Source organism: Sceloporus undulatus, chromosome 1 (genome assembly GCF_019175285.1).
Source record: "Sceloporus undulatus isolate JIND9_A2432 ecotype Alabama chromosome 1, SceUnd_v1.1, whole genome shotgun sequence".
Taxonomy (NCBI): Eukaryota; Metazoa; Chordata; class Lepidosauria; order Squamata; family Phrynosomatidae; genus Sceloporus; species Sceloporus undulatus.
The window spans coordinates 135838308-135865442 of NC_056522.1; the positions used below are offsets into that span (position 1 = coordinate 135838308).

The 27135-nt window shown below is 40.0% G+C and overlaps 1 protein-coding gene across 1 annotated transcript in view; it reads left to right on the forward strand.

The window, feature by feature from the left end:
* PXDN (peroxidasin) overlaps positions 1 to 27135 on the forward strand; it is a 121085-nt gene that overhangs the window by 73711 nt on the left and 20239 nt on the right. Inside the window, 13 exon segments of the mRNA XM_042470403.1 lie at positions 223 to 294; positions 1173 to 1244; positions 3424 to 3593; positions 5075 to 5192; positions 5422 to 5591; positions 6482 to 6754; positions 9555 to 9671; positions 12335 to 12493; positions 13714 to 13826; positions 17115 to 17271; positions 19907 to 20015; positions 20461 to 20618; positions 25584 to 27087. Coding sequence (XP_042326337.1) covers positions 223 to 294; positions 1173 to 1244; positions 3424 to 3593; positions 5075 to 5192; positions 5422 to 5591; positions 6482 to 6754; positions 9555 to 9671; positions 12335 to 12493; positions 13714 to 13826; positions 17115 to 17271; positions 19907 to 20015; positions 20461 to 20618; positions 25584 to 27087 — 3192 coding nt within the window.

The window sequence follows — 27135 nt, forward strand, 5'->3', positions numbered from 1 at the left end:
AATAGATACTGAGAATTTATACTATCTGAAAATTGCTAATAGATGATATCAGTCTGCTCTAATATGGCATTCTCTGTTTTTATGTTTACTGTTTCACATATCAAGGCTAGGGTTTTATGTTCGATGCCAGAAGACAGTTGGATCCATGTTCATTTCGCTTTAAAAAACAACTATAGCATTCTTTATTAAACATCTTTTCTATGTTCCCCCCACACCCAACAGGTATCTGCACTTTAACCAGATTGAAACATTGGAACCAGAATCATTTACCCATCTTCCCAAACTTGAAAGATTGTAAGTCCGTCCCCCCCTCATTTCTTTTCTTAGTTCTAGGGAGCAGATCTTTTGCCCATCAGGTTTTAGCTATTTGAATACATGCAAGCATGCATTCCTCATAGTGATTTCTTCTTGTTCTAGTTCTAGCTGAGGAGAATAGACATTTCAGTGGCAGTGACAGAGTGCAAACAGTGACTCTGGGCACAGCGCCACCATGCTGCTCAGTACATCTTCTTGTGGTACTGTGTCTTTCAGTGTGAGATGCTGCCATCTGCATAAGTGTTTAATACCTGTCATTTACACATAATGATAAGTGAGAATTTTAAAGAATTCTGACTTTCTCAAGTGTTGCATTAGTGAAAAAAAGCCCTGTTACTTCTGTTTGGCTTCGCCCACCAGCCCATGCCTGCAGGAACATTTATATCACAAGGCATCATGGCTTGGTCCCCTGACAAATCCAAATCCCCAGCCAAGGTTTATTCTTGGTTTACGGGTCTCAGCTTGTTTGGATGTAACACTAACCTTGCAGTTCCTTTTTAGTTTAAACACTCTCACTCTTGGAAAGAGTTCCAACATGAATGAATGGGCTGTGTCAAGTTTTGAATGAATTCTGGCTCATTCATAATAAGCCAGAATAGCCTGCAGTGTAGCTTTGGCAAGGTATAGAAATTATTTTCTGAGACTGTAGTGCTTTGCATGGTTACCTGTGGATGAGCCCCACTGAATTTGCTGAGACTTAATGTCCTGAGTAGCGGAAACATAAGTCTTAGTAGCAGAAACATAAATGTATAATGCATTGCAAGAACAGCAATCTTTTAAAAAGGAAAACTTAGGAAGCATACCATATGTGGGGAAGCAATTTAAACGCCTAATTAATAAATGCAATATTTCAACAGATTTTTACACAACAACAGAATCTCTCATCTAATTCCTGGGACATTTAGTAATTTGGAATCAATGAAGCGACTGTAAGTAAAAGTATTTTCCCCTTTAAACATTTACCAACTTGTTTTATAATCTATTACGTCTATTGTATTATCACCTGTTACCAGGCAGACTTAAATGTTATTGATTCAGGCAACACTTACTCCTTGCTGACATGCCAGGATTTGAGGCCAAAAGTGAGCTAGGCCCATAATCTTAGTGCTCCACAGAGAATCTGCACTTGCCTTGGAGCAGATTTCTTACTCTTTTTTTGAAACAGGAGAAATGCAGAAAAGTAGATTATGCACACGCACACGCATGCATGCATGTATGCATGCTCTCTGACACACACCAGATGTTTTAGCTCACACTCCCTGGTTTGACTGCAATGAACAAGGATCGCAAATCTGTAACCCAATATTGTTGTTCTAGCCTTGCCTCTGTTCCATTTCCTGTACTGACCTCTTGTATTCTGGTGCAATGAGTAATGGCATTATCACCATTAGATTTGTAAACTGTGGACCAAGCTAATGAAAATGTTTAACAGCCATAGTTAAACATAAGTCTGAACTTTCTTTTCATAGCTTGAAAATATTGTTTCATTTGTGGAGATTACCCCCGCCCAAAAAAAAAAAACCCCACACAAGAAGCACACTACCCAAACTTCAGTTCTATATGCTTCATCTTGATAACTAAAGCATCATAGCCTAGACTAAATAATCATAGATTTTAAGTTTTATGTCCTACTGTATGCCTTATGTACAGATTTCTTTTATCACTTTTATGGTTGTGCAGGAAGTGTTTCTGAAGATCTGCATGGACCATGGACTTCACCCAGCTTTTAAGAAAGTAGTAACAATATTATTTGTTTTGGAGTAATGACAGAACAGTAATTAAAGATTGCTTAGTCATTGATTAAACTATGGAAGTAAAAAATATCACAGATTTGCCCTGTTTATTAATCAAATGTATTTGAAAACACTAGTTATAATCTGTAGGTCTAATTAGCTAAGAAAATTGATGTGAGGTTTAGCTTAGATGGTAGAATTTTGATTTGCTTCTTAGTGAGATCATCTACCCAATCCCTCTTTTGTGGTATGATTTCAAATCAATCAAATTCAGCAGAATCATCAGTGCTTTATGATGTTTCAAGACCGATTGATTTAGTATATTCATATCTCACATATATATCCCACCTTTCTTCAGTGATTGAACCCAGGTGGTGTACATGAGGGTTTGCAGTGCTCCTCCATCCTGGCACTGACCAGATGCAAACCTGCTTAGCATCAGCAAGTTCATCATGTGCCCCCAGACCAGGAAGTCTTGATGGCTATTGTCCCCATTCTTTGCTACCACATCCCTTGCTACAATTTGAGTCATCTTCATAGCTGAGTTATCTACAACTTGGCCATCTAAACACATTTTATAATATACATCTTGATTCCCTTATTATTTCTTGAATGCTTTTCATATAATGCCATAAATTCAATGTCAGTCTGATGTTGCTGCACCAGTAGGATGGAATTTCCTTCCTCTGACTGCAGGCCATGTAGCTACCCAAACACAATTCAAAAATGTTTCTCAACTCTACAGAACAAACTTGTGGAGTGGCTGCTGCTGCCACCGGGGTACACAAGCCTCAGCCTCCCTTCACTACTCTACTCTGAGACTCAATTCCCTCTCTTCTTCTGTTACTCTCTCCCTCATGCATACTGATGGCACCTGCCACAATGTGCACACAAACCCCAATCTCCCATCCCCAGTTTCCCCTAGCAATCACTTTCCTTGCTTTTTCTCTTGCTCACTGTCCTGTGCGCACACCAATGTCAGCCACCGCCAGTGCATGTGTGAGCCTCAGCACCCCTCTCCATCCTGATAATCAGTTCCCTCTCTTTCTGTCTTTCTCTCTGCCCCACAGTGGTAGCAGTTGCCTTCATGTGCACAGAGTGTAGTTAATCTCAGTGTGGGGAGGGGAGGCTGTGACTTGCACAAGGGGCAGATGTCTTCAGTGTGTGCATGGGGTAGAGCACAAGAGAGGAACAGAGGCAAGTGAGTGTTGGGAGGCTGGGGCTCGTGTCCATGGCGGCAGCACTGGCTTCATTCAGTGTATGCACAGGGATGGTGGGGTGGAAGAGTTCAGATGACTCTTGAGCTTTATACACTGTGAAGTCCCTGTACATGGTATCATTAATATGTATAATGAAACTTTCTGATTTCTTCCAGGCGTCTGGATTCAAATGCACTTCACTGTGACTGTGAAATACTCTGGCTGGCGGACTTGTTGAAAACATATGCAGAGTCTGGTAATGCACAAGCTGCTGCTACTTGTGAATATCCGAGGAGGATCCAAGGAAGATCAGTAGCCACAATAACACCTGAAGAACTTAACTGTGGTGAGATGTCTTTACAGATGTAAATGTGCCTCCTGCCATCTATTCATTAGGAAATTTATGTACTGTGCCTTACAGAACTATTCATCTCTCTTTGACTATATGTTGTTGTGTTATAACCTGGAATTGAAATGGCTTTAATTGGCATTGTTACCACTTGATGCACACAAGCTACTGAAGATGCAAAATACTTTATACAATATTATTGTAATATATAACATTTTGATGAGAACTATCATTAGTATTAATAGTGAACACATTTCCTGGGGTTTCAGGTCCATTTTCTTTTGACCTCTGCAGCTTTATTTTTCCACTATTAAAAATTGGCAGTTTGTCTTCCTCATAACATGAATCTCTTCTTTGTATTTGTAACAATATTAAAAAAAACATGAGATAGGAAAAATCTCCTATAAAAACTTAGAGATATTTGGGTTTATTTTAAATGTTTTGGAATTCACCTTAACCTTCCTATGATAATGAAAAGTGTTAGAAGTTTGTATTCATTATGAAAAGGGCAGTGAAAAAGATAGAAGATATTTTAAACCAAGCTTGCTCAACTTGTGACTCATCAAGCTAAACCAACCACATATGCTGGCCCTCCAGTGTCCCAGTAATCTCCTGTTTTTCCTTCCTCCTTGGGATTACAAAAACAAAGGATTTGTCAGTCTTGTCTCAGGACAGCGGACATGGCTAGTGAAGTGTATCAACTTGATTGCAATTAAACTGAAAGTTCACTTTAAGTGATTTAATAACTTCATGCTTCCATGTATCCACCTGCAGAATTAAAGCAGTTTGACATCACTTTAACTGCCATGACTATCCTACAGAATCCTGGGGTTTCTAGCTTCGTGAGATATTCAATCTGGTATGTCAGAGAGCTCTGGTGTGTCATCAAACTACAAATCTCAGGGTTCTGTAGAATTGAGTTATGACAGTTAAAGCGGTGTTAAAGTGCTTGAATTTTGCAGTGAGGACACATCCTCTATATTTGCAGTTCTTATTGTTTTGAACAGATGCTTGAATAGATGGTCTGGAACAGGGTGAAGACCCTATGGCACTTCCAGTATTTTTAGCCATAGTGGTTAGGGCTATTGGAAGTTGATATCTATCACTTGGAAGTTGGGCACAAGCTATTCATCCTTGTTTTGGAGATTTAGATGAAGATCAGTTGCAAGTGGTTTTCCAAATACATTCTTCTTGGTTCAGTTTTTGATGGAAGCTTCACATTTGAATTGAATCTGGAAAAATGTTTAATCATTGTATAATGTGTGATATAGGTATTTATATTTGTATTATAAACTTCTCTGTTAGTTTTGTACAGCCTGTTTGTAAAATAATGCTATTTTTAATTACAAAATCTGTATGAAATTATCTTTTTGAATGTATGTTAACAGGATGAACTACACTATTATTTTTAAAACACAGTTTTGCTGAGATTTTTTGATTTTGTTTTGTATTTTAAACACACTTTGTTGATGGTGCAGAGAGGCCAAGAATTACATCAGAGCCTCAGGATGTAGATGTTACCTCAGGGAATACCGTTTACTTCACTTGCAGAGCTGAAGGCAATCCCAAACCTGAAATTATTTGGCTTCGAAACAAGTAAGACACTTTTTTTTTTTAACAAAAGGCTATTACTCTTGTAGCCTCATGTAAAAAGAAGACTCAGTTTGAAAAAATGGATAAACACCAGACTGCTTGTAGGATTTTTTTATATATATAATAGTTTGGATGTACGCACATATACTGAACAAAGCTATTATTTTAACTTTCATTCTTTGGTATTTTTGTGACTTCAGAGATTTAGAGCTACAAATTTGTTTTCCAACAGCAATGAGCTGAGCATGAAAGCAGATTCCCGTTTAAACTTGCTTGATGATGGCACTCTCATGATTCAGAATACTCAAGAGACAGACCAAGGCATTTATCAGTGCATGGCAAAAAATGTGGCAGGAGAAGTAAAAACCCAAGAAGTTACTCTGCGCTACTTTGGTTCACCAGGTGTGTCAACTGACTTCATTGTCAAATACTTTGGAAAATGTAATTGTTGGTTCCATACCTCTTACATACAAGATAAGATAGATACTACAACAGTATCTATGGTCCAGTACACACCACCAGGAAGGGGTGTCCTGGCGGCGATAGTAGGACTCGGGACTGCGCACCAACTGCACGCTCCCAAGCCTTATGATGTGCAGGCGGTGCCATTATAGAACGGCACTGCCCACACGGGGGCATATAGATGATGTGAGGACATCTGAGTACCTACACGTCTTTTAGAGGAAGCGGTGTCATAGGGCTGCATCGCAACTCTTATGACGCCGCAAAAAAGAAGCCACTCTAGGCGGCTTCTTTTTTTGCTACACAGCATTGCTTTGCGGTTTGGTTGCTGCAGCAACTCTGTGCAGCAAAGAGGGGTGGCATTTCCCTGCCCATGTGTAATCTCTTGTGAATCAAGGGCATGAAAAAAGACTATTCAAAATAGCCTCCCACGGTCCTTTATTGAAAATCACTTTATAAGTCCCATTTGAGTCCCAATGGAAGAGATTCCATTAGTGTGGATGCAGTTGTTGATAGGCAAAAAAGGTGAATTCAATATAATGGCCTAAAACCAACTGATGGGCCCAACTAGAGCATACTTATTGAATCAGTGGAAAATATGCAAGTGTTCAGCTCAGTTCCTGTTGTTTCATTGTGTTGCGATTAACTAGTTGGAACTAACATTTTAATTTGGATCAGTGTGTGTGCTAGGACTAGTTTTGTCCTTACATTAGCACTGAAATATAAAGTGGCGTAACAACTTTAATACATACATTAATGCTTTAATGTGTTCTTTTGTTACAAAAGGTAAGGTACTAGAAGCTATTTTAACCGTGTTTCTTTTTTAACAGCTAGGCCAAGTTTTGTGATACATCCACAAAATACCGAGGTCTTAGTTGGGGAAAGTGTGACCCTGGAATGTAGTGCAACAGGTCATCCCCAACCACGTATCACCTGGACAAAAGGTGACAGAACCCCACTGCCAAGTGATCCCCGCATCACAATAACTCCATCAGGAGGGCTTTACATCCAAAATGTGGCCCAGGAAGATGGTGGTGAATATACCTGTTTTGCAACCAACAGCATTGATAGTATCCATGCAACTGCATTCATCATAGTTCAAGGTATTTTTCCTTTAATGGGGAAATCTGTGTTCTGAAGGTTCTTCAAGAGCTGCAAAATCATGCAACTAGTGGTGTCCAGAATCTGCCTGTTGTAGAGAATTGTTCCTTCAACCTGCAGAAAGCTTCACTCCCAGAAGGTGCTTGTAGCTAATTTTTTGGGATTTCTTCTCTTTTTCTGATTCACCAGGGCTGGGAGAGGGGCAGCTACTAAAGGACTCTGTTTCTGACAGCCCAGTTTTATGCAATAAGTTGCTGACTAATATTTAAGCAAAACAATAGCATCTTGCCTAGAGACATAACATTTAAAGCCCTAGAGTAGTAACGCTTTTTTTTTCCTGGATTTGTTTTCCCAAAGAAGGATAGTTTTATTAAAATGTGGGGGGAAATACAATATTATTATTATTATTATTATTATTATTATTATTATTATTATTATTATTATTATCCTTTATTTATATAGCACTGTAAATTTACACAGCGCTGTACATACAATATTTTTAATTAGACAGTTTTGTTACTATATATATTAGTACTGCTTACCATACTGAAAACAGAAGAGACTATCAGCATTATTAAAACAAATGAAATTATTTTCTTTCTTCTGATCCTCCATAGTGCCAAGCAGATATAATGCACTTTGTTGTTGTGTGGCTTCAAATCATTTCTGATTTATGGTGATCCTAAGGTGAACTAATCACAGGGTTTTCTTGGCACAATTTGTTCAGAGGTTTGCTCTTGTTTTCTTGTGAGGCTGAGAGAGTGTGAATTGCCCTTGGTTACTCAGTGGGTTTCCATGGCTGAATGGAGATTTGAACCCTCCTTTCCAGAATCATAGTATAACTGACAAACCATTAGACAACACTTGCTCTCCTATAAAATACTTATTCACATAAAAAGAAAGGAGAAAGGAAACCAAGATGAGAAATTACAGTGATTTGAGAAACAAAACATAGGCCTGTTACAGACAGGCCAAAATAAAGCTGCTTCGAGTCACTTTGGAGGTATAGTATTTCAATGATGCACTCCTAAGGACTAGAGTGCAGCTTTGGTGTGGCTTTTGGACTCTTAGGACTCATGCATCATTGAAATACCATACCTCCAAAGTGACTTGAAGCAGCTTTATTTTGGCCTGTCTGTAACAGGCCATAACCTTACATACGTGTCTGCCTTCATATGTATATGAACTGTATATACTTATGTTCAAGATTACCTCATGTGTAAGTCAAGGGCAGGTGTGGGGGCCAAAATTATAGATTTTTATATGACCCATGGATAATCGAGGGTAAAACTTTGGGGCATAGCACAGGGCTCCTTGGATCCACAGTGGCTCTTTGACATTTCCCCACCATGGTGGACAGAGGTCACTTCTCTGTTGCAGCAGGAAAACACTAAAGAGCCACCATAATTGCCTTTTTTTCCCTCCCAGACATTGAAAAAAGTCACTGAAGACAATAAAGAGGGTCAGTGCTTTTTTAAAGGTTCTCTTAGGACAGGTTATGGCAAGAGCTCCCCACCTGAAGCAGAGTTTTGCCAAGTCACCGAGAAGGTTTCTTGGCTTCCCAACCTTCCAGAGGGGGAGAGTTGGGAGCAGGAATGAAGAGATAAATTTTTTTAAAAAAATTGAAAAATTGTTAGAAAAGGTGTTTCTTCAGTGTTAGGAAACTCTTATTAGAAGAATCCCAGACTGATGAGAATCTGTAATTTATTATGCACAAAATTCACATTTTTTTCTGCAGAGAAAACAGTGTTCTATACAAAAATGCTGTTTCCCATGCACAAAATGCTGTTTCCAGTACAAATATAACATGAGAATTTTGTGCAGAACAAGTCTTGAACTGTGAACAGTCTTTTAAAACTACAGTTTTCTTGCAGTGGGAAGACAATTTCTAAAATGTACTTTTTGCTTCCCTTGAGAATAAAATTATTGGAGAATTACATCCTTGATATATTCCCTAGGAATTGATATTTTTCATATAAAAAGGCAAGGCGGTAAAAAATTAATTAGGGGATCCTCGATACCACTTCTCCATCTATTACATGTGAGACTTGCAGCAGCCAACAATTTGTTCATGTATTTACTCTTGTATCCATTACCTTATATTTGAGTGTCAATTTAATTATGTCAGTACTTTTAACATCATATTATTACTTTGGCAATTGACCTAGATTTCTTTTGCTGTTAGTACTTTGGAAATGTGCTTTGTGTGTTACCAGCTTATTCTCAAGCTGGTAATGATCAAATTGTGTTTTCTTCACAATATAGTTGGGTGTTTTTAAAGAGGGAAAGAAACCAAGGTGTTTTGAACCCAGGGAACATTGGCACTTCGTTAAAGCATTTTCAAGATACACTCCATTTTGGATTTTGCTTCTATTTGTTTAATGTCTCATACTACCTAGAGACCTTAATTGAACATTGATTGTTGTGCTAATCAGTGTGTATGTGTGTACACATACACAAAATAATGGGTATCCATACTCTATAAAGTGCTAGTACAGTGTACCCGCATCATACGCGAGCATTTTTAATGCGGTTTTCAACTAATGCTGAAAGGCGTGTGATGGGGTTGCAATGGCATGTGCACACACTGTGCCATGCACCATGCACGAGCCCCATTATTTTCAATGGGGCTCAAGCATACGCACTATTTGCTTTACGCGGAGGGAGCCGGAACGGATCCCCCACGTAAGGCAAGGGTGCACTGTATTTTGTAATTCACTGACCTACAAATCTAAATAGTATAATGCTAAAGTATATATTATAACTACTTATATTCTAAGTGTTCATTGTCTTTTTATACAGCTGTACCTCAGTTTACTGTGACCCCTCAAGACAGAACAGTGATTGAAGGACAAACTGTTGACTTCCCTTGTGAGGCACAGGGATATCCACAACCTGTCATTGCCTGGACTAAAGGAGGTAAGATTTTTGATTATTTTTTTAGCTGCTAGATTATTTTTAAGGCTTGAAAATAAATCATATACTTTTGAAACAATTCATCTGAAGTAGAAATTTTGAAGTGACTAATGTAATTTTGCAGAATTCAATTTTTCACTCACATTACCATGGTTACTTCTGGACAGTTTTATTAACAGTGCTGTTAAGTGACTGAGCCAAAGGAAGATTGGTGTGACTGTGTGTGGGAGTAAAAGACTCAAAAACTCACTTCTCATAGGTGGGCTTTAAAAAGCCCTTGAAGTTCATTTGGCTTTGCAGCATGTAGTTGGTGCCTCCAACTGCTGTTAAGTAGGACCAGGTTTTCTGTACTCCATTATTATTCCATCTACCCATGTTTTTCTCTTATTTGCAGCTTGACTTAGAGAATATCTAAAATAAGCTTCAAAATTGGAGCATAAGTAGCTTTTCTACTTTTCTTACAGAATGTCACCACTTAGTGCAGGACTGGGGAAAGTGTGTGTTGTGCATCAGTGTAGCCTCTAGAATCATTTCTTGGTCTCCAAAGACTGTCTCCCCAAATGTTGATGTTTGAAAATCTAAAAAATATACATAGTTCTCTCTAAACAATATGAGAGTAATTTTGCCATATGTTCGGCCCTCTTTGGACCATTTTCAGCCCAAGTGACCTTTTTTCCTAAATATGCAAGTGTCTAAAATACCGGGAGGGGGAGGGGGGCTTGATTAAATTTCTCCCACATACTTGCTAGATAGCATTCAAGTAAACTAATTTCTAAAAATCCAAATGGGAATGAAGGGTGGGAAGTTGTGGCACTCTTTGTTTGGAAAAGGATGTGTGCAGCTTCCAGACCTTGCGTAGAGTCCTTGGGTAGAGTTAGATTTAGTATAACACACATTATGATAGCCCTTATATATACTTTGGCCTGTAGTTTAAATTGTATTTCATAATATTTCAAAGTTGTTCTACTACTAAATATAGCATCCATTATACATATTGCCAGGTGCCTGTATTCTTCTCATTGCTTTCTTCCCTTTTGTTTTTTTCTGCAGCAGCTGCAGAGGAAACAGGTGGAAGAACTTAGATACACACATGCTACTGTATACATTTGAATTAATTCCACTGATTACTTTGAAAGATGTACTCTTGATTTCATAGGAATATATTTCCAAAAAAATATGTTCATGATCACAGTGACCTAATTATAATCCAGTCTGTTTTTTTAATGTTTATGTTGCTTCCTTTTATAACATACACACACAAGCAAAGATAGAGCATAGAGGAAAGCATGTGTAGAACTAATAAATAATGTCCGATAGCTCTTTTCACTTTGTTTATCTTTCATTGCCTCAACAATGTTCTACTGTTTCTGTAATGGAATTAGACAAGAGGAAACTTTAATTTTTATTACTCTTTTATGTGTAAGAACTGCTCCAGCAGGTGTTAGATTTGCAGTCCAGGAGACCAGCATTCAAATCCCCACCTCAGCTGTAGAAACTCACTAGGTGACCTTGGCAAGTCATGCTCTCTCAGTTGAAGAGGAACCAATTCAAACCTTCTCTGAATAAAACTTGACAAGAAAATCCTATGACATTCCATAGGTTGGAGTCAATCAGAAAACATATAAGAAAAGAAAGACTTTATATGATCATTTCTAATAATTTAAAGTTGCTTCTAATTTAAAGATGAACTTGGAATTGGTAACTAAAATTAAAAATGACCGAGGAAAACCTTACAATTTGAAATAAACAGTCCCTGGACCCATATTTCTTTGCATTCAGGTGAAGGTCAAAAATGCTTGGGCCTTGGTTGCTAGTTATCCTATTTTGCTAGCCTCCTCCACTTTAATACCTTCTTGCAAAGGAAGTCTTAGCTTGAAAAAGTGGTAAGTTTGGGTTAAGGATGAGAAGAACGTAATTGAAAAGCATGTTATAATTATTTCTCACCAAGGAGCCTGAAATTTATAGCTTCTCGTGCCTCACAGGTTAACTCTTAATCTTAGGGACTATACATGCAACCCTGAAGTGGTGGCATGCAGCCGCCCCTTCTTCAGCCAGATCAGGGCCATGGCAACCTCATGTCATGACCATGATACAGCCTTTGGGGGGTGCAAAAAGGAACCATAAACAGCAGCTCCTTTTTTCACCCTCCAAAGGGCATGATAGCCATGTTGGCGCAGCTGTATGGCACCCTTTTAGTGCTGTCTCATAATGCTGTGTGCCATCTGGAGCGGTGCATGGTGTCAGAGCACCCAGGGGGGCAGAGTTGGGCATGAATCATCAAGACACTACACCCTGACTCTGCCTCCAGGCTGGCCTTTTAGGCCGCTCTGGATAGCCCCAAAGTTTCCAGTTAAGCCAAGGTCACATAGACCTGTACTGAGTCCCACCAGCCACCTCCAGCAATCAACCCTCTGCTCACAGTTCTCAAAGGCAAGGCTTTTGGCTAACAAGTATTGACATTTCCCCACAGCATTCTACACAAAAGCTTAAACACAAAAATAAATGAATGGAAATTAAAGAGAATTTAAAAATAATACCTATCACTAGTTGAATTATTATATTTCCATTTTTCCCCTCCTGTAAGAATGAGGTCATCAGAACTAAGAAAATGTAGAAATAGAAGTTTTGTCCATGGGTAATCTTAGCAGTACGTTCTTATGTTTCAGGAAGCCAGCTCTCTGTAGATAGGAGGCACTTAGTTTTGTCAACTGGAACCCTGAGGATTTCCAGAGTGGCTTTACATGACCAGGGTCAATATGAATGTCAAGCTGTCAACATTGTAGGATCTCAGAGAATTGCTGTACACCTAAATGTACAACCTAGAGGTAAGTTGGCAAAAGCTATATGGTAAGTATACATAACCTCTATTTGAAACAAGCTAGGAAAATAAAATTTCACAAATTTATAGTTGAGGTAGAAATAGAAGAATATTATGAACAATATTCCCCAAATTTTAAATTGAACATATATATTTAAAAAATATGTGTGGAGAAATTAAAAGCTTCATGGAGAACCATACTGTCTGAACTAATTGTTCTAGAATTTTTTTTTGTCCACTACACTTTCTATGTTATAGAGTTCAATATATAACATAGTATTGTGTATATATTTACATACATTTTTAAAAAGTATTAATTGGTTTGATGTGACCAATAAAAGAGGGCCTAAATACTCTAAAGGCACCAAATCCTGATCTTGAAAGCTAAGCAGGGCCAGCCAAGATCAGTTCTTGGATGGGAAATGGCCAACAAAGTCCAGGTGCTGTAGGCTCTATGTCAAAGGAAGGAATTGGCAAAACCACCTCTTAAGCAGTGGCATACCTGCCCGGGGTGTCACCCTGTGTGGAGAGAAGGGGGTTCTGGGGGTGGGGTCAAAAGGGCATTCCCTCCACCTTGCTGCTGCAGCATGTAGATAGGGCTGGGGCAAGGTGGGGTGCGTTAAGCCCTCTCAGTATCCCCCCCCCCCGTCCTCCTGGGCCCGGCGCAGCCATAGCCCCAGCCCCCCCCCCCCCCCCCAGCCTTCCAAGCCCCATGTGGCCATGGCCACTCAGGACCTAGAAAGCAGGGACCTCCCACCCCTCAGCCTATGGCCACATAGGACTCAGAAGGTAGCCATCCCCTCTTCCTGGGGTGTACTACCTCATGTTTTACCTCCCTCTGGGGTGTCACCCGGTGTGGTCTGTACCAATACACATCCCAGTAGTGACGCCACTACTCTTAAGTATTCTTTGCCTAAGAAAATCTTATGAAATTCGTGTGGCATCCATAAATCGACAGGTGACTGTAAAGCACGTACACACACACACACCAACCAGCAACTCTTTAATGGTTAGGTATAGTCTTAAAGTAAAAAAAAAAGATCTTCTACTAAAAAATTACTTAAAATATATTCCCATAAATAGATCTTGTGAAGTCAGTTCCATTGGACTTGATGAGAATTATTTCTAAATACATTTTTATAGGATCCTCAATGAACTTAAATTCTTCTATTTGTTTAATGAGTTTTACTCACTTGTCTTTGCATCTGTGTAATCCCTTTCTTTTAGTAACCCCTGTGTTTGCTAATGTTCCAAGTGACATGACAGTAGAAGTTGGCACAAATGTGCAGATTCCTTGTAGTTCTCAAGGAGAGCCTGAGCCTATAATAACATGGAATAAGGTAATACACTTATGTTTTGATTGGTTTATAATAACAGTGTGTTCCCAGCTCCAGGTATTGCTTAATCTTTTCACTGCACTTAGTTGCTTCTGATAGTTGTTTCTCCTCTGTTTAAAATACTAGCTTTGCTTCTCTCTGAAGTGATGTATTGTAAAAATTATATCCAGCAAACAGGTACCTAAATGGAGTTTGAATTTCTTCTGATAGAAATGTGAGGCTCATCCTATTGAAACTTTAGAAAACAATGCATGAACTTTAGAGTGTAGGTCTGAAAAAGGGGTCCAAATATGTAATTCTTAGGGAGAGTGATCACAAAACTGGTCAATTTGACAAAGACGAATGCCAAATTCATGTCTACAATTATGGTTTTGTTTTTTGTGAACATGAATAAAAATATGCATTGAATTGTCTAAAAGGAGTATCTATTCCATGCATTATTCTGTATCTAGTTGAAGCAAGCTATGGATTTGTTTATATTGGGGGAAAGTGCTAAACTCACCCCAAAGCTGGTGCTGGCAGTCCTCATGACATACAGCTATTTCTGGGGTGATAACACAGTTTTTGGCTCTTAACCTGACTTTGCTCTGAAATAAGAGACTTTCCATCCCCATTCCCCACATTGAGCAGGAAAGGGGGATGGTCTGTTTTCAGACTCGCCACTGCCATATCCTCACAGGCAGGAGCTCTATGTAAAGCCTGCCCATGAAGCAGCCCCCCCCCCTCTACTGAAGACAAATGGTCATATGGCATATGATCAGCAAAGATTATGGGTGCCTGTTTCTGTCTTCAACAGGGGTGGGGACCCACTGGGGAACCTTTACACAGAGATAAGTGGCCTGTGCAGCTCCAAAAACAACACCATCACTACAGCCTCACCAGCCGTGCATTTCCCTTTGGCTATCACCATCATTTCTATGGAAATCAGAACAGGGCACCTGTGTGATCAGTGAGGAGGAGATAGAGCGACCCCTTCCTTGTTGATCCTATGGTGGGATGCCTCATTCTGACCTCTGTACAAGCTCTGGTACCAGCCAGGGTCTCTCAGGGTGCTGCTTGGCCAGGAAAGTTACAGCAACAATGGCATCATGGGGGACAGTGGGGCCGATACAATGTTGTCTGGACTGGCCCAGGTCCACAATGACACATTATTGCACCTGATTTGGCCCTGTGCACATGGTTATCATTCTGGTCAGTCCAGGGCCATTCTGGGGTGTAAAGCTCTGGACTGGCTCCGAGTTAAACCACCAGTGTAGCTGAACCTTATGTTTCAGTGGGATGCAAAGAAAACAGATGTTTTTCTGAGCTCTGTCAAGCCTCTGTATTTCTAATTTCTTCATGCAACTATAGCTCTATTCAGACATTCATTGTTGTTGTTCTTGTGTGCCTTCAAGTCATTTCTGATTTTTGGTGACCGTAAGGCAACCCTATCACAGGGTTTTCTGGGGTTGAGAGTGTGTGAAAATGGCTTCTGCTAAAAAAAAAAAAGAAACATTTTAAATAATTTTAAGGCACAATCCAGAGACCTTGGCTAAGATCCTGCAGCACATATATTACATAGTTATGTCTTCTGAAGATACCCTAATGAAACCTCATCTGGAAAGCAGCACAACCCTCACTAATATGGTCACTTTCATGTTATCAGAGTGCAAGGACTGAGCAGAGCATATCTTTTTTCGTAGATGGATGCACTGCCAAAGACATCTGCAGAGCTCTAGGGTCCCTTGCAAACTCTCTGCAAATGACATTCTTACAGTGTATCAGGCTATGAGAAAATATCTGGATGTGTTCATTCCTCCATCCCCCACCTTCTTACAGTGTGGCAGTGGTTGAGCTGGGCAGGGCTATTCTGCTTACAAGAGATTTTGGTCATTATATGGTTGGAACAGAATGCTGGCTTACACAATGACCGTAGAAGTGAGCTGTGATGGTGTAAGTCCAACTTAAAACATTCTGATTCACTAACAAGATGCCAGTCTTTATTTGTGTTTTCCTGACATTGCAGTTGCTGCCCAGTTATTTTTTTAATAAACCATGATAGAAAGCACAAGTGATTGTGGTAAATTTGCTAACCTATATTTAAGATTCCATTTAAAGGTTCTATTGAAATGTATTGCTATACTTTTGAGTTGTCTATATAGTTATTGCTTCAACTACTGTGCCTAGATAGTAACTCCACATAATCTTTCACAATCAAGGAAATATTTAGGGGTTAAACAGCTGGTTCCACATCAGTCTTCGACTCTGAAGACCATTCAAGGGGGCTGTGAGCAAGAGGAAATAAGTAATTTTTCTGCCTGCCTGATATTTTTCCCCTGAAGCTGTACCCAACAAATTGTGGAAATAATGTACATGGAACCCTGACTGGTGAAAGCACCTAATAAGTGAGGGTGGCTGGAAATCAATAGTGGGTAAAAAAGGACTAATTCCCCAGTTTCCAACAGAAATGTCTTCTGCTTTCAAACTGCATTTTCCCAGCTCCATTTTTCAAAGCAAGAAGTACCAGTCAGGTATAAGCACATGCTGTTGAATTCTAAACTTTCAGAGTGCACAGTTTGATGTTTTCTCCCCTTAAACCAGTCGTGTATAAGCTATTGATCTGGTAAGTCATTGTAGGCTTTCAGCAACCTTATAGGATCTTAATACATCTTCTGGGCTGGATCTTGACTTAGGACCCAAACAGACAGGCCAAAATAAAGCTGCTTCGGAGGTATACAGTTTAAATGGTGCATGCATCTTAAGAGGCTGGAAGCTGCGCCAAAGCCACACTAAGGACTGGCGCACAGCTTTGACACAGCTTCTGACCTCTTAGGATGCATGTATCATTTAAACAGTATACCTCCAAAGTGACCTGAAGCAGCTTTATTTTGGCCTGCATGTTCAGGCCTTTAGTTATGCTTAGTATAGACCTACTGAAGTCAGTGGGACTTAGGTGAACCATGGGGAGCTTGTCCTATTGTTTTCTGTGCATCTCCTCAAACCATAATTAAGTCTGGCTCCAACCCCTGCTTTTGAAATTTATCTTGGAAATCAGAAGATGTTGAATACCTAATATGTGGTTGATGGACTGTGTTCGGTTTGCCGAATTGTTCTTGTCTGGGCTGGGCTAAACTCTTCTTCAGCTGTCCTCTGATATTATGTTCTCTGTGTTTAAGTAGTTTTGATGAAGGGCCTATAATTCTGAACATTCAAAAATAAAAGTTGCACTTCCACAAATTAAAAACAAAGAATTTAATATAAGCTAATGTGCTACCAAATTATTAAATAATTTGGCATTCTGAATTGCTGCAGGATGGTGTTCAGGTCACAGAGAGTGGGAAATTTCTTGTTAGCCCTGAGGGATTTCTTACTATTCGTGATGTTGGACCAGCAGATCAAGGCCGTTATGAATGTGTTGCAAGGAATACCATTGGATACTCTTCAGTTAGCATGGTATTAAGTGTGAATGGTAAGATATATGCTTTACCGTGGACATATGTAGATGATTTTTTAAAAATGTAATGTTACTAAGCTCTAAAAATGTGCACTATTTATGATGCATAATGGGTTGAAGGGGTACCATGACATGAATAATCAGCTGAGTAAATCCATTCTGTTTAATAACTCTTTATCAGTAGGATCGGGCAACATATTTGCTGGGTGTAACCTTTAAATAGGGAACAAATATCCAAAGCCATCAGTCCTAGGCATAGTTGCCTACCTCCTTCATCATAAAGTACAGTTTTGTGACTGTATGGCTCAAATCTCAAATCTCTGTTGGACAGCAGATAGGATTATCAGTGTTACTGTGAGCCTCAGTTTCCAGTAAACATGTCCAGAATCAAACTATATTTAGAGTTTTCTACAAAGACAGCTTTGGTTAATTCATCTTAGTTCAAACACAGTAGTTTATTTTAGTAGATTCAGAGGGGATAAACTGACACATGGACTGTGCACCCTGGTGGTATTATGGAAAAGATGGGAAAGGGACAAAATTTGGTTGATGCATGGAATCCGGATGAGGCTGAGGGTATTAGTGTGAGGATAATTTTTCTCAGATCCTCAATGTTCCTTGATTCTACCAGCCATAGAAATTCACTGGAAGACTAGGGTTGCATGAGGGCAGAGCATTTAGACTCTCAGCAACCCTATTGCACTCCACGGGCACCACCTTGGCACACATCCATACAGACGACGCACACCATAATGACATCACTTGTGCACAGCACTGCACATGAGGGACATCATAAGGCCATGCCACAGCCCTTATGGTGCCCCTGTAGCACCGAGAATTTTTCAAGCAGGTTGGGGGTGTGGCGTCCAGTTGCTGTGTCCACAACCCTGCACTTCTAGGGGTGGCACAGAGCTGCCCCTGTCGGGCCGTCTTGTCGAGTACCTAGGTTGAGAACAAATAGTGGTAGAGTGAGAAGTGCCTATTGCTCTCCTACCCAGATAACAATGCCAGAGTTGGGTGAAATAACACTACAACTTTATTAATCACAAGAACCTGCAAGACAGCAGCAAATGGGATTTGTGGGCATGAATATGTACGTGCGAACAGTTAAGCTGGATCTCCCTTCCAGAGACTTCTGAACTTGAAACTCAGGGTATAGACCCTGCAGTTCATCCTATGCTGATCCTATGAAGGGGTTGGAGGTTACCAAAGTATTTTCCTTGATGTTATTGTTTGGCATTCTTACCTGAAGAAGTCATCCTGGGACATGAACCCATCACACATCTCTCCTCATGCCGGTCAGCAGTAACAGGGAAATGGGTGAATTCTTTCATTTGCCACTGAAAGCCTTCAAAGAGAGTGAATTGATGCTAAGTGCTTGCACTATGCCAATTGTGACATAAAAGCAACAGTTAACCAATTAGCCAAATAGAAAACTAGTCAACAGGCTCAAACATTGTACAGCATAAAACAGGCAAAAAACCTGTGTCACCAACCAATTGTGGCAAAATAAAAAATTCCTACTCATCCCCAAAAAGGTAGCTGGAAATTCCCATGCTATATAGAGGTGGGTGCAGAGCAGAAATAGTGAAGAGGCTGAATCAGGGCATCTTTGCCTTAAATAACCCAGCACAGCCCTGAATGACATCATCTGGAAAATGCACCTCAGTATGCCATTTAGCTGACAGCTTGGAGAGGGCAAAACCATTTTATTCCAAGTTAAAGACTTGCAACAGAATGTGGTAGTACATCCTCTCTCTGAAAAAGAGGCCTTTCCCATGCAAGCTGGCAATTATACTGTCCCCTCCCAACTGCCTGTGTTCCTGTGTTATTTTATATTTCATGGCCATTGGGTTTGCTCAGTTTGATGATGATTTTGGACACTTAAACGGAGCATCTGTAGCCCCATAGGGTTTATTGTAAAGGTATGTTGTTGTTGTTGTTGTTTGTACTTCTAAAATCTTTTGAGTTTCCTACCTCTTGTTTCTTAGACCTTTTATTTTGGCTACAGTCCTATTGGGAATAACAACTTGAGTTCAGTGTTGTAAGAACAGCATGAATTATTTTCAGTCTTGTGTTTGTGGATGTCCACTCACCCAGTACAACATACTTGCTCTTACCTCCCACCTCTAGCCCTTTATATGCCCTCAAAAGCTTCACCAAGCATCACACAACCCTTTGGAGCAGATCTGAACAGCCACAGGTTGGCTTCAGAGGAGAGAAGAGTATGTTAAAAGTATTAAAGCTAACGAGCCTTCTTAAAAGCATGACTCTCTTTACTTGAATCTGTGATGCATTGCAAATAAATATTAAAACTCTGACCTTACCATATCAATAGTTGTCCCCTTTGATGATTAAGATCAAATTCATTTGATAGTATACGGAGGGGTTGTAACAATTTGGAATTGTTTATAAAATATGCTAGAATACTTTTAAATTGCCATTGCAAAATAAACGTCCCTTCTGGAATAATTTTAATGTTTTCAAAATATTCTCAAGTGATTGGTAATTTTCAGTAAAGAAAACGAAATAAAATTTCAGGAAGAAGTGGTTTTCTTTGTAATACCAAAATGATGTCGTGTCTAGACTTTGCTGACTGACTCCTTTTTCGTGTGGCTGATTTTTCAATTTTATCTTTTTCTCTCTGAAGTTCCTGATGTTAGTCGAAATGGAGATCCATTTGTAGCAAGCTCAATTGTTGAAGCAATCACTACTGTAGACAGAGCAATAAATTCAACACGTACACATTTGTTTGACAGGTATAGTATTGCTTGAGGGATTTACTTTCAGCATGACATCGTGTTGGTGGTTACTTGTTCCATTTAGTAACTGTAGCTTGAGCAAAATGGCAGGTTAGCTTAGAAAAAATTGACATTCTAATTCTTGTAAAATGCATATTTAGAAGAAATCTGCCTCCCTCCTTTTACAATCAGTCCAATGTCAGTGTATCTAGCTGCTTGTTTGTTTGTTTAATTACTTGTTGCTTACAATTTGGGATATAGTAATTGAGGTATGTATTTATCAATTACTTACAGATGATTTAATATAATTTCTGGAGCTTTTATGGACACAGTCTTAATATCTGTAAGTGATATCAGTGATTTTTTCTAGTCTGTAAATGAATAGTGTTAGGATTAAGGCTATTGCTGCTTTATTTTATATTTATCTTTTATTTTTATGTGTTTTCCCTGTTTTATCTATTAGCCGCCCTCGTTCTCCTAATGATTTGCTAGCCTTATTTCGATACCCAAGAGATCCTTACACTATTGAGCAAGCAAGAGCCGGAGAAATATTTGAAAGGACATTACAGCTAATTCAAGAACATGTGCAAGATGGTTTAATGGTTGACCTAAATGGAACAAGTCAGTGTCTTTCCCTTGTATGCTCTAAGTATGCATGAAATGAGGCCAGAATGATACAGCTCTACACCACACAATCTGAGTTGTAGCCTTTGTGTTGAAGCTTTACATATATGTCCTGATGTGCTATTTTTCAGTAACAAGTTACTGTACTCCATATAATGCAGTCTGTGAGGGTGATGTGAACAGGAGAGGACAGTGATCTTTAGTCATTCCCCACCTAGCCTTGGGTTCAATGGCAAGGATTTTTCTATGGGCTCTGTTTTTAACGTAAAGTTTCACACATCATTGAGTGTGGTTGAGGACTAGAGATGGGGGAAGGGAAAGAATTCTCTGCTTCATTCATGTCAGTACTATGTTTTGATGACCTAATGAAATAGATATATCAGTGTTGGTTTTTCACTGGTGTATTTGCTGGCCTACACTCTCATTACAGTACAATGGGCCTGACGTATTAGCGGGCTAGCAGTCTGCAGACTTGATAGCATGCAGATCACCATATCCCGTATTATTCAATGGCAGCATGTGCACGCAGATGAACCCATGCCTTTGTCCATTGAATAAAATGGGCTTGAGTGTCCACATTTTTTCCTGTTCACAGGAGGTCCCAGAACAAAATTCCTGCAGATGGGAAGGATCCAATGTATATTGAATGCTCCTCTGGTATGACAGGTCTTTCAGCATAATCCATAGCACCCCAAGTGACATATTTTGAAAATAGGGTTGCACTTTAAAATAAATAAATAAATATGACAAGTGGGGAAAAACAGTAGATGACAGAAGTTATTTGATCTAAACCAGTGGTACTCAAACTTTTTACCTTTGAGACCTTCCTTTACATCTACATTTGGATGCCGTACGCCCCCCCCCTTGACATAGTATAGAAATACAAGTATTTTGTTTATTTAGTGTTATTTTTTCATTTGCACATTCATGTATATTCATATTTTAACATTTTATAAAGAAATAACATCTTTCAAATTAGAACAGTTTTATTTAAGTAAATTCAATATTTAACTTAATGCATGTGTAAATTTTGCACATAAAAAGTTTGAGAAGAGGAGGAGGGGGATCAGAGTCTCGATGTCTCATCCCTCCTCCCCCCCGTGAGTAACTCTTGCACCCACCCCCTGGGGGTCCCACCCCACTGTTTGATAGTTTGAGAACTACCGATCTAAACTGCTCTTGGCAAACTGAAAAATGAATCGTTTAATTTCCCCTATTTTTGAACAAGGAGAGATTTGGGAGATTTAAATGTACCATTATTAACAGAAACACATGAGTTGAGAAAATGCTGTCCAAATTTGAAGCTACAGTGATTAACAGCAAGAGCTGTGGAATTTGAAACTCATGGATTTGAACTGGAGGAAAGGGTTCAGGCCTCTTACATCCAACATTAATACCATATTAAGGAAAATACAATTTTCCATTCTCTTATGCTTTGGTAACTCTACCTGGTTGGAAAGGGATATTTTGCTGAGTTTGGGGTTATGTATGGGCTTCTGAGAAGAACAAAGAATCAGTTTGATAAATAGCACCCATATAGCAAGTTGAAATAATTCATAAATAATTTTAGGAAGTAATTCTGCTTTTTGATTTAGCCCTTTTGGCATTTGCTTCCTTCTGAATGTTTTAGCTTTGTGACAGGTGATCCACAGTTGCACAGTTGAAACATGTAGGACTTTGTATATCATTCCTTGTAATGTTGCCTACTGCTTGCTAATTAGAGCAGTTCCATCTTGACACTGCTTAAAGCCTTTCGACAACAACTAATAAATGTCCTGTGGAATAGTCATATTTGCATTCTGACTATATCAATGCAAGCTAAATTGCATTTATATAGCAATTATTTAGTGACCTTGTTTTTGGCAGTTACCTGTGCTTGCAACATGTTGCAAAGTATTTGGAAGCTACATTAAGGTTTTATAGGAAGACAGAACAGCTAGGTCCTGGCAGACAACCAAATGCTACAGCCAGATTGATCATGTGAAAGGAAATACTTGTGTTTAGGATGGCTTTTCTGTTTTGAATATCTGTGAATTTTATTAAGGCATGATAAAACTTTTAACTTCAAACTTGGAACTGTGCTAAATAGGCAAGGTTTTAGACTGTCTGCTTTGTAGATTTGAAAAATGACCAGATTAATTTAGCAACATGAGTTCCTCCACGTAACTACAGCAGAACAAATAATTTGACTACAGCCATCTTATTGGAAAAAAGAACCTAATTAAGGAAGTTGAAAAGAGTTGTCAAAGAAGGTTGTGCACGTAGGGTTGCCATTAGTCAGGACCTCCAAACCGACCACAAATGTAGGACAAAACTTTCAATGTAGGACCTTTTTTTTTGGTCCTACTTTTGAAAAAGAGCCTCCCTGGGGGAGGATTCCTTCTCCGCTTGGGCTCCATTCACGGAGCCCAAGCGGAGAGGAATCCGCTCCCAGGGAGGCATTCTTTTCCCCTTGGGCTCCGTTTTTGCCAATGGAGCCCAAGGGGAAAAGAATCCCTCCGCCTCAGCGAGGATTCCTTCTCCGCTTGGGTCCGTTCACGGAGCCCAAGCAGAGAAGGAATCCGCTCCCTTTCCCGGCCTCTGGGAGCTTGGCCTTCACAGAGCTGGAAAGAGAGGAGGAGAGCACCCGCGATTGCCTCGATCGCGGGCGGCCCCCTCCCTTTCCCGGCCTCTGTGGAGGCTTGGCCTTCACAGAGGCCGGAAAGAGGGAGCAGAGCCAGGCCGCCTCCCTCAGTGGAGGAGGCCAGCCGGCTTTCCCTGTCTGGGTCCGTCGCAGGGGGGCTGTCCCAGGGCGGGGGGCCAAACCGGGGGGGCCGTATGGAACCGCCCCAAACCGGGAAGTCCCGCCCCCAGGCGGGATATGGCATCCCTATGTGCACGCAGCATAAGTTCCTTTTATATACTAGCAGACCACTAGCTTTGCCTTGGCTGGAAGCCCATAGATCTCAACTTGTTTCTCTTTCTCTTTTCTACTGATTCCAACTCCTTTCTTTCTCACTGGTTTTTCTCTCCCACCACTCCACCAACCTTTCTTTACTAAACTCTTCCCGATTTTACTGAGGATCATGTCTGTCTCCCTCTCTGCAGAGGAAAGAGACATATGAAGCTACTTAAGAGACCTTATGAAGGAATGAATCTCTCATGATCCCCTCTAACTTCATGTTTCCTGAGTAGGAAGGGTCTGGCACCTAGTAATTTAAGAGACTACAACAGTTTACAGACTGATTTTAATTAAAATTAAATAATGTTTTAAAACAAAATAACCTCAAGATGCATTTAGGGTTCATTGAATATTGATGCCAAGTTGTAGGTGTAGATTTCATGGTACAGTCAGACCTCCGTATCTGCGGGGCATTCATTCCTGACACACACACCCCACAGATATCCAAATCCGCACATGCTCAAGCCCCATTAAATTAATTTAAAAAAAATTAAATTAAGGAAAACAAGGGCTTGCTGTCCACGGATGATTAAATCCATGGGTGGCAAGTCTGCCGGTATGTAGGGAAGACTGTACTGGAAACATAAATGCTGAAGTTGTCAGTGTAAGTTTCATGGTACTGAAGGCATAAATGGAGACATACAACAGTGTGTATGTGTACACAATGTTTAATAATTATAGATAAACAATTCTAATAAAATGAATATTTTAATTACAGTATTGTCAAAAGGTAATGCCTAGGTAATTATGGTAAGAATGGTATGTCAGACATTGTGAAAAAAGTTGCCTCATTAGAACCAGGCGTTCATATTGTTTGCTACAAAACCTATCATGTGGAAACATGTACTGGGGAACTTAAAATGTGATTTGGACATGAGTGCAAGTTTAGGCTCTTGCCAGCCAGCCTACTCTCTTCATTGTATTTGCTTTGTCCTCATAGTGATGATGATTAAAATGTCACCCTTTTCATATCCTAGGAAGGCTTGAGCTTACGCGTTTTTCTTTTACGCGGGAGGTCCGGAACTGTATATATTTTAAATAAATAAATAGAAAAATCTGAGTTAGGAATGGTTACATAGGGTTTCATAATAACATTTATGATTTCTAGATTAGGTTCTTAAGATTCTCAAGATTTAAATTCAGTGTATCCACTGGGACTGCCAGTCAGTTTCCCCCCAAACCTTGGCATTGTTAGGCTGCAAACATTTATCTACCTACCTAGGAGGATGATCTATGGTGGGATTTACTGTTTGATTATCCATGAATAGGCTTGTACTTGACGGATTTATTTTTTTAGTTGTCAGCAAGGGTGTGTGTGTGAACAGACGGGCCAGAAGGAGTGGCTTGAAACTGCCCCTTGGGTTGCAGCCTGATTGGGGCTGCAGTGAACGCACACCCTGGGCCCAGTCCACCTTGAAATCAGCTGAAAAGGAGCAGCAAAGGTCTGATCCTTTTTCGGTTGGGGAAAAGGTGGCTTTTCCAGCCCACCATGGTCCCATGGAGGCTCCAGTGGCGTGTGGCATATAAATGCCATGCTGCTGGAGCACCTTAAAGCTGTCCATGTCTAGGCAGCTGCCTGACTTCCAGGCACCTTCAGGGTGGCTTCTGGATGTGCAGCATATCAACGTCATGCTCTGAAGCTGCCTGGGTGGCAGCTTAAAAGAGCCGTCTGTTCAGTCCCTATGTTAAATAATTTTATTTAATCATATTTGAACCTGTAAATTCATTAAATAAAGTAATATCTTTAGATATGTGAAAAGACTACATTTGTAATACCTTCCAACCCTCCCTTTCAGAAAAAAAACACTTTACCTTTTTCATTTGTAGTACATCAAAGATAAAGAGAGTCAGAAAAGGTAAAAAAAAATACACCCTTAAAACTCAGTACCCCAGATTATGAACCAATAAATTTATCTACATCTTTAAACTAATTGAAGAAGTTAATCTCATCATTTGAAGTTTTGTTCTCAGACTGTGAAAGTGTTTAATTTTTTTATCTCTTTCTCTCTGATCTGTTTCAGGCTATCACTATAATGATCTTGTATCTCCACAGTACTTGAACCTGATAGCTAACCTGTCAGGCTGCACTGCCCATAGGCGTGTGAATAACTGTTCAGATATGTGCTATCACCAGAAATACAGGACACATGATGGTACCTGCAACAATCTGCAACACCCAATGTGGGGAGCCTCTCTGACAGCTTTTGAACGCTTATTGAAATCAGTTTATGAAAATGGATTTAATCTACCAAGGGGCATCAGAGCTAATCGGCGGTACAATGGATACACCCTTCCAATGCCACGCTTGGTTTCAACCACTCTGATAGGAACTGAAACAATCACTCCTGATGACCAGTTTAGTCACATGCTTATGCAGTGGGGCCAGTTCCTGGATCATGATCTTGATTCTACAGTTGTGGCCCTAAGTGAGGCCAGATTTTCTGATGGTCAGCACTGTAGCTCAGTTTGCACAAACGATCCTCCATGTTTCTCCATTATGATCCCACCCAATGACCCTCGTGTCAGAAATGGGGCACGATGCATGTTTTTTGTGCGTTCAAGTCCGGTCTGTGGAAGTGGTATGACATCCCTTCTAATGAATTCTGTTTACCCAAGAGAACAGATCAACCAGCTGACTTCTTATATTGACGCATCAAATGTCTATGGCAGTTCAGAGCATGAGGCACAGGAGATCCGAGACCTAGCAAGTCACAGGGGCCTCCTGAGACAAGGCATCGTACAGAGATCTGGAAAACCTCTTCTTCCATTTGCTACTGGCCCTCCAACAGAATGTATGAGGGATGAGAATGAGAGCCCAATCCCCTGCTTCTTAGCTGGGGACCACCGTGCCAATGAACAGCTAGGGCTTACTAGTATGCATACATTGTGGTTTAGAGAACACAACAGAATTGCCACAGAGTTACTAAAACTCAATCCACACTGGGATGGTGATACAATATATCATGAAACACGCAAAATTGTTGGTGCAGAAATGCAGCATATAACCTACAGCCACTGGCTACCTAAAATCCTGGGAGAGGTAGGCATGAAGATGCTTGGTGACTATAAAGGTTATGATCCCAATATTAATTCTGGCATAACTAATGAGTTTGCAACTGCTGCTTTTAGGTTTGGTCACACACTAATCAATCCCATATTGTATCGGCTGGATGAGAACTTTAAACCTATTGCACAAGGCCATATACCTCTTCATAAAGCATTCTTCTCTCCATTTCGGATTGTAAATGAAGGAGGCATTGATCCCCTTTTAAGAGGGTTATTTGGTGTTGCTGGTAAGATGCGTGTGACATCTCAGTTGCTGAATACAGAACTGACAGAGAGACTTTTCTCCATGGCACGAGCAGTAGCTTTAGACCTGGCTGCAATGAACATTCAAAGAGGCAGAGATCATGGAATCCCACCTTACCATGATTTTAGAGTTTATTGTAACCTTTCTTCAACACACACATTTGAAGATTTGAAAAATGAAATTAAGAATCCAGAAATTAGAGAGAAACTGAAAAGGTGAGATCCAGAAAAGTGTGATTTTTGTTGATATTGTAATGTTGTTGA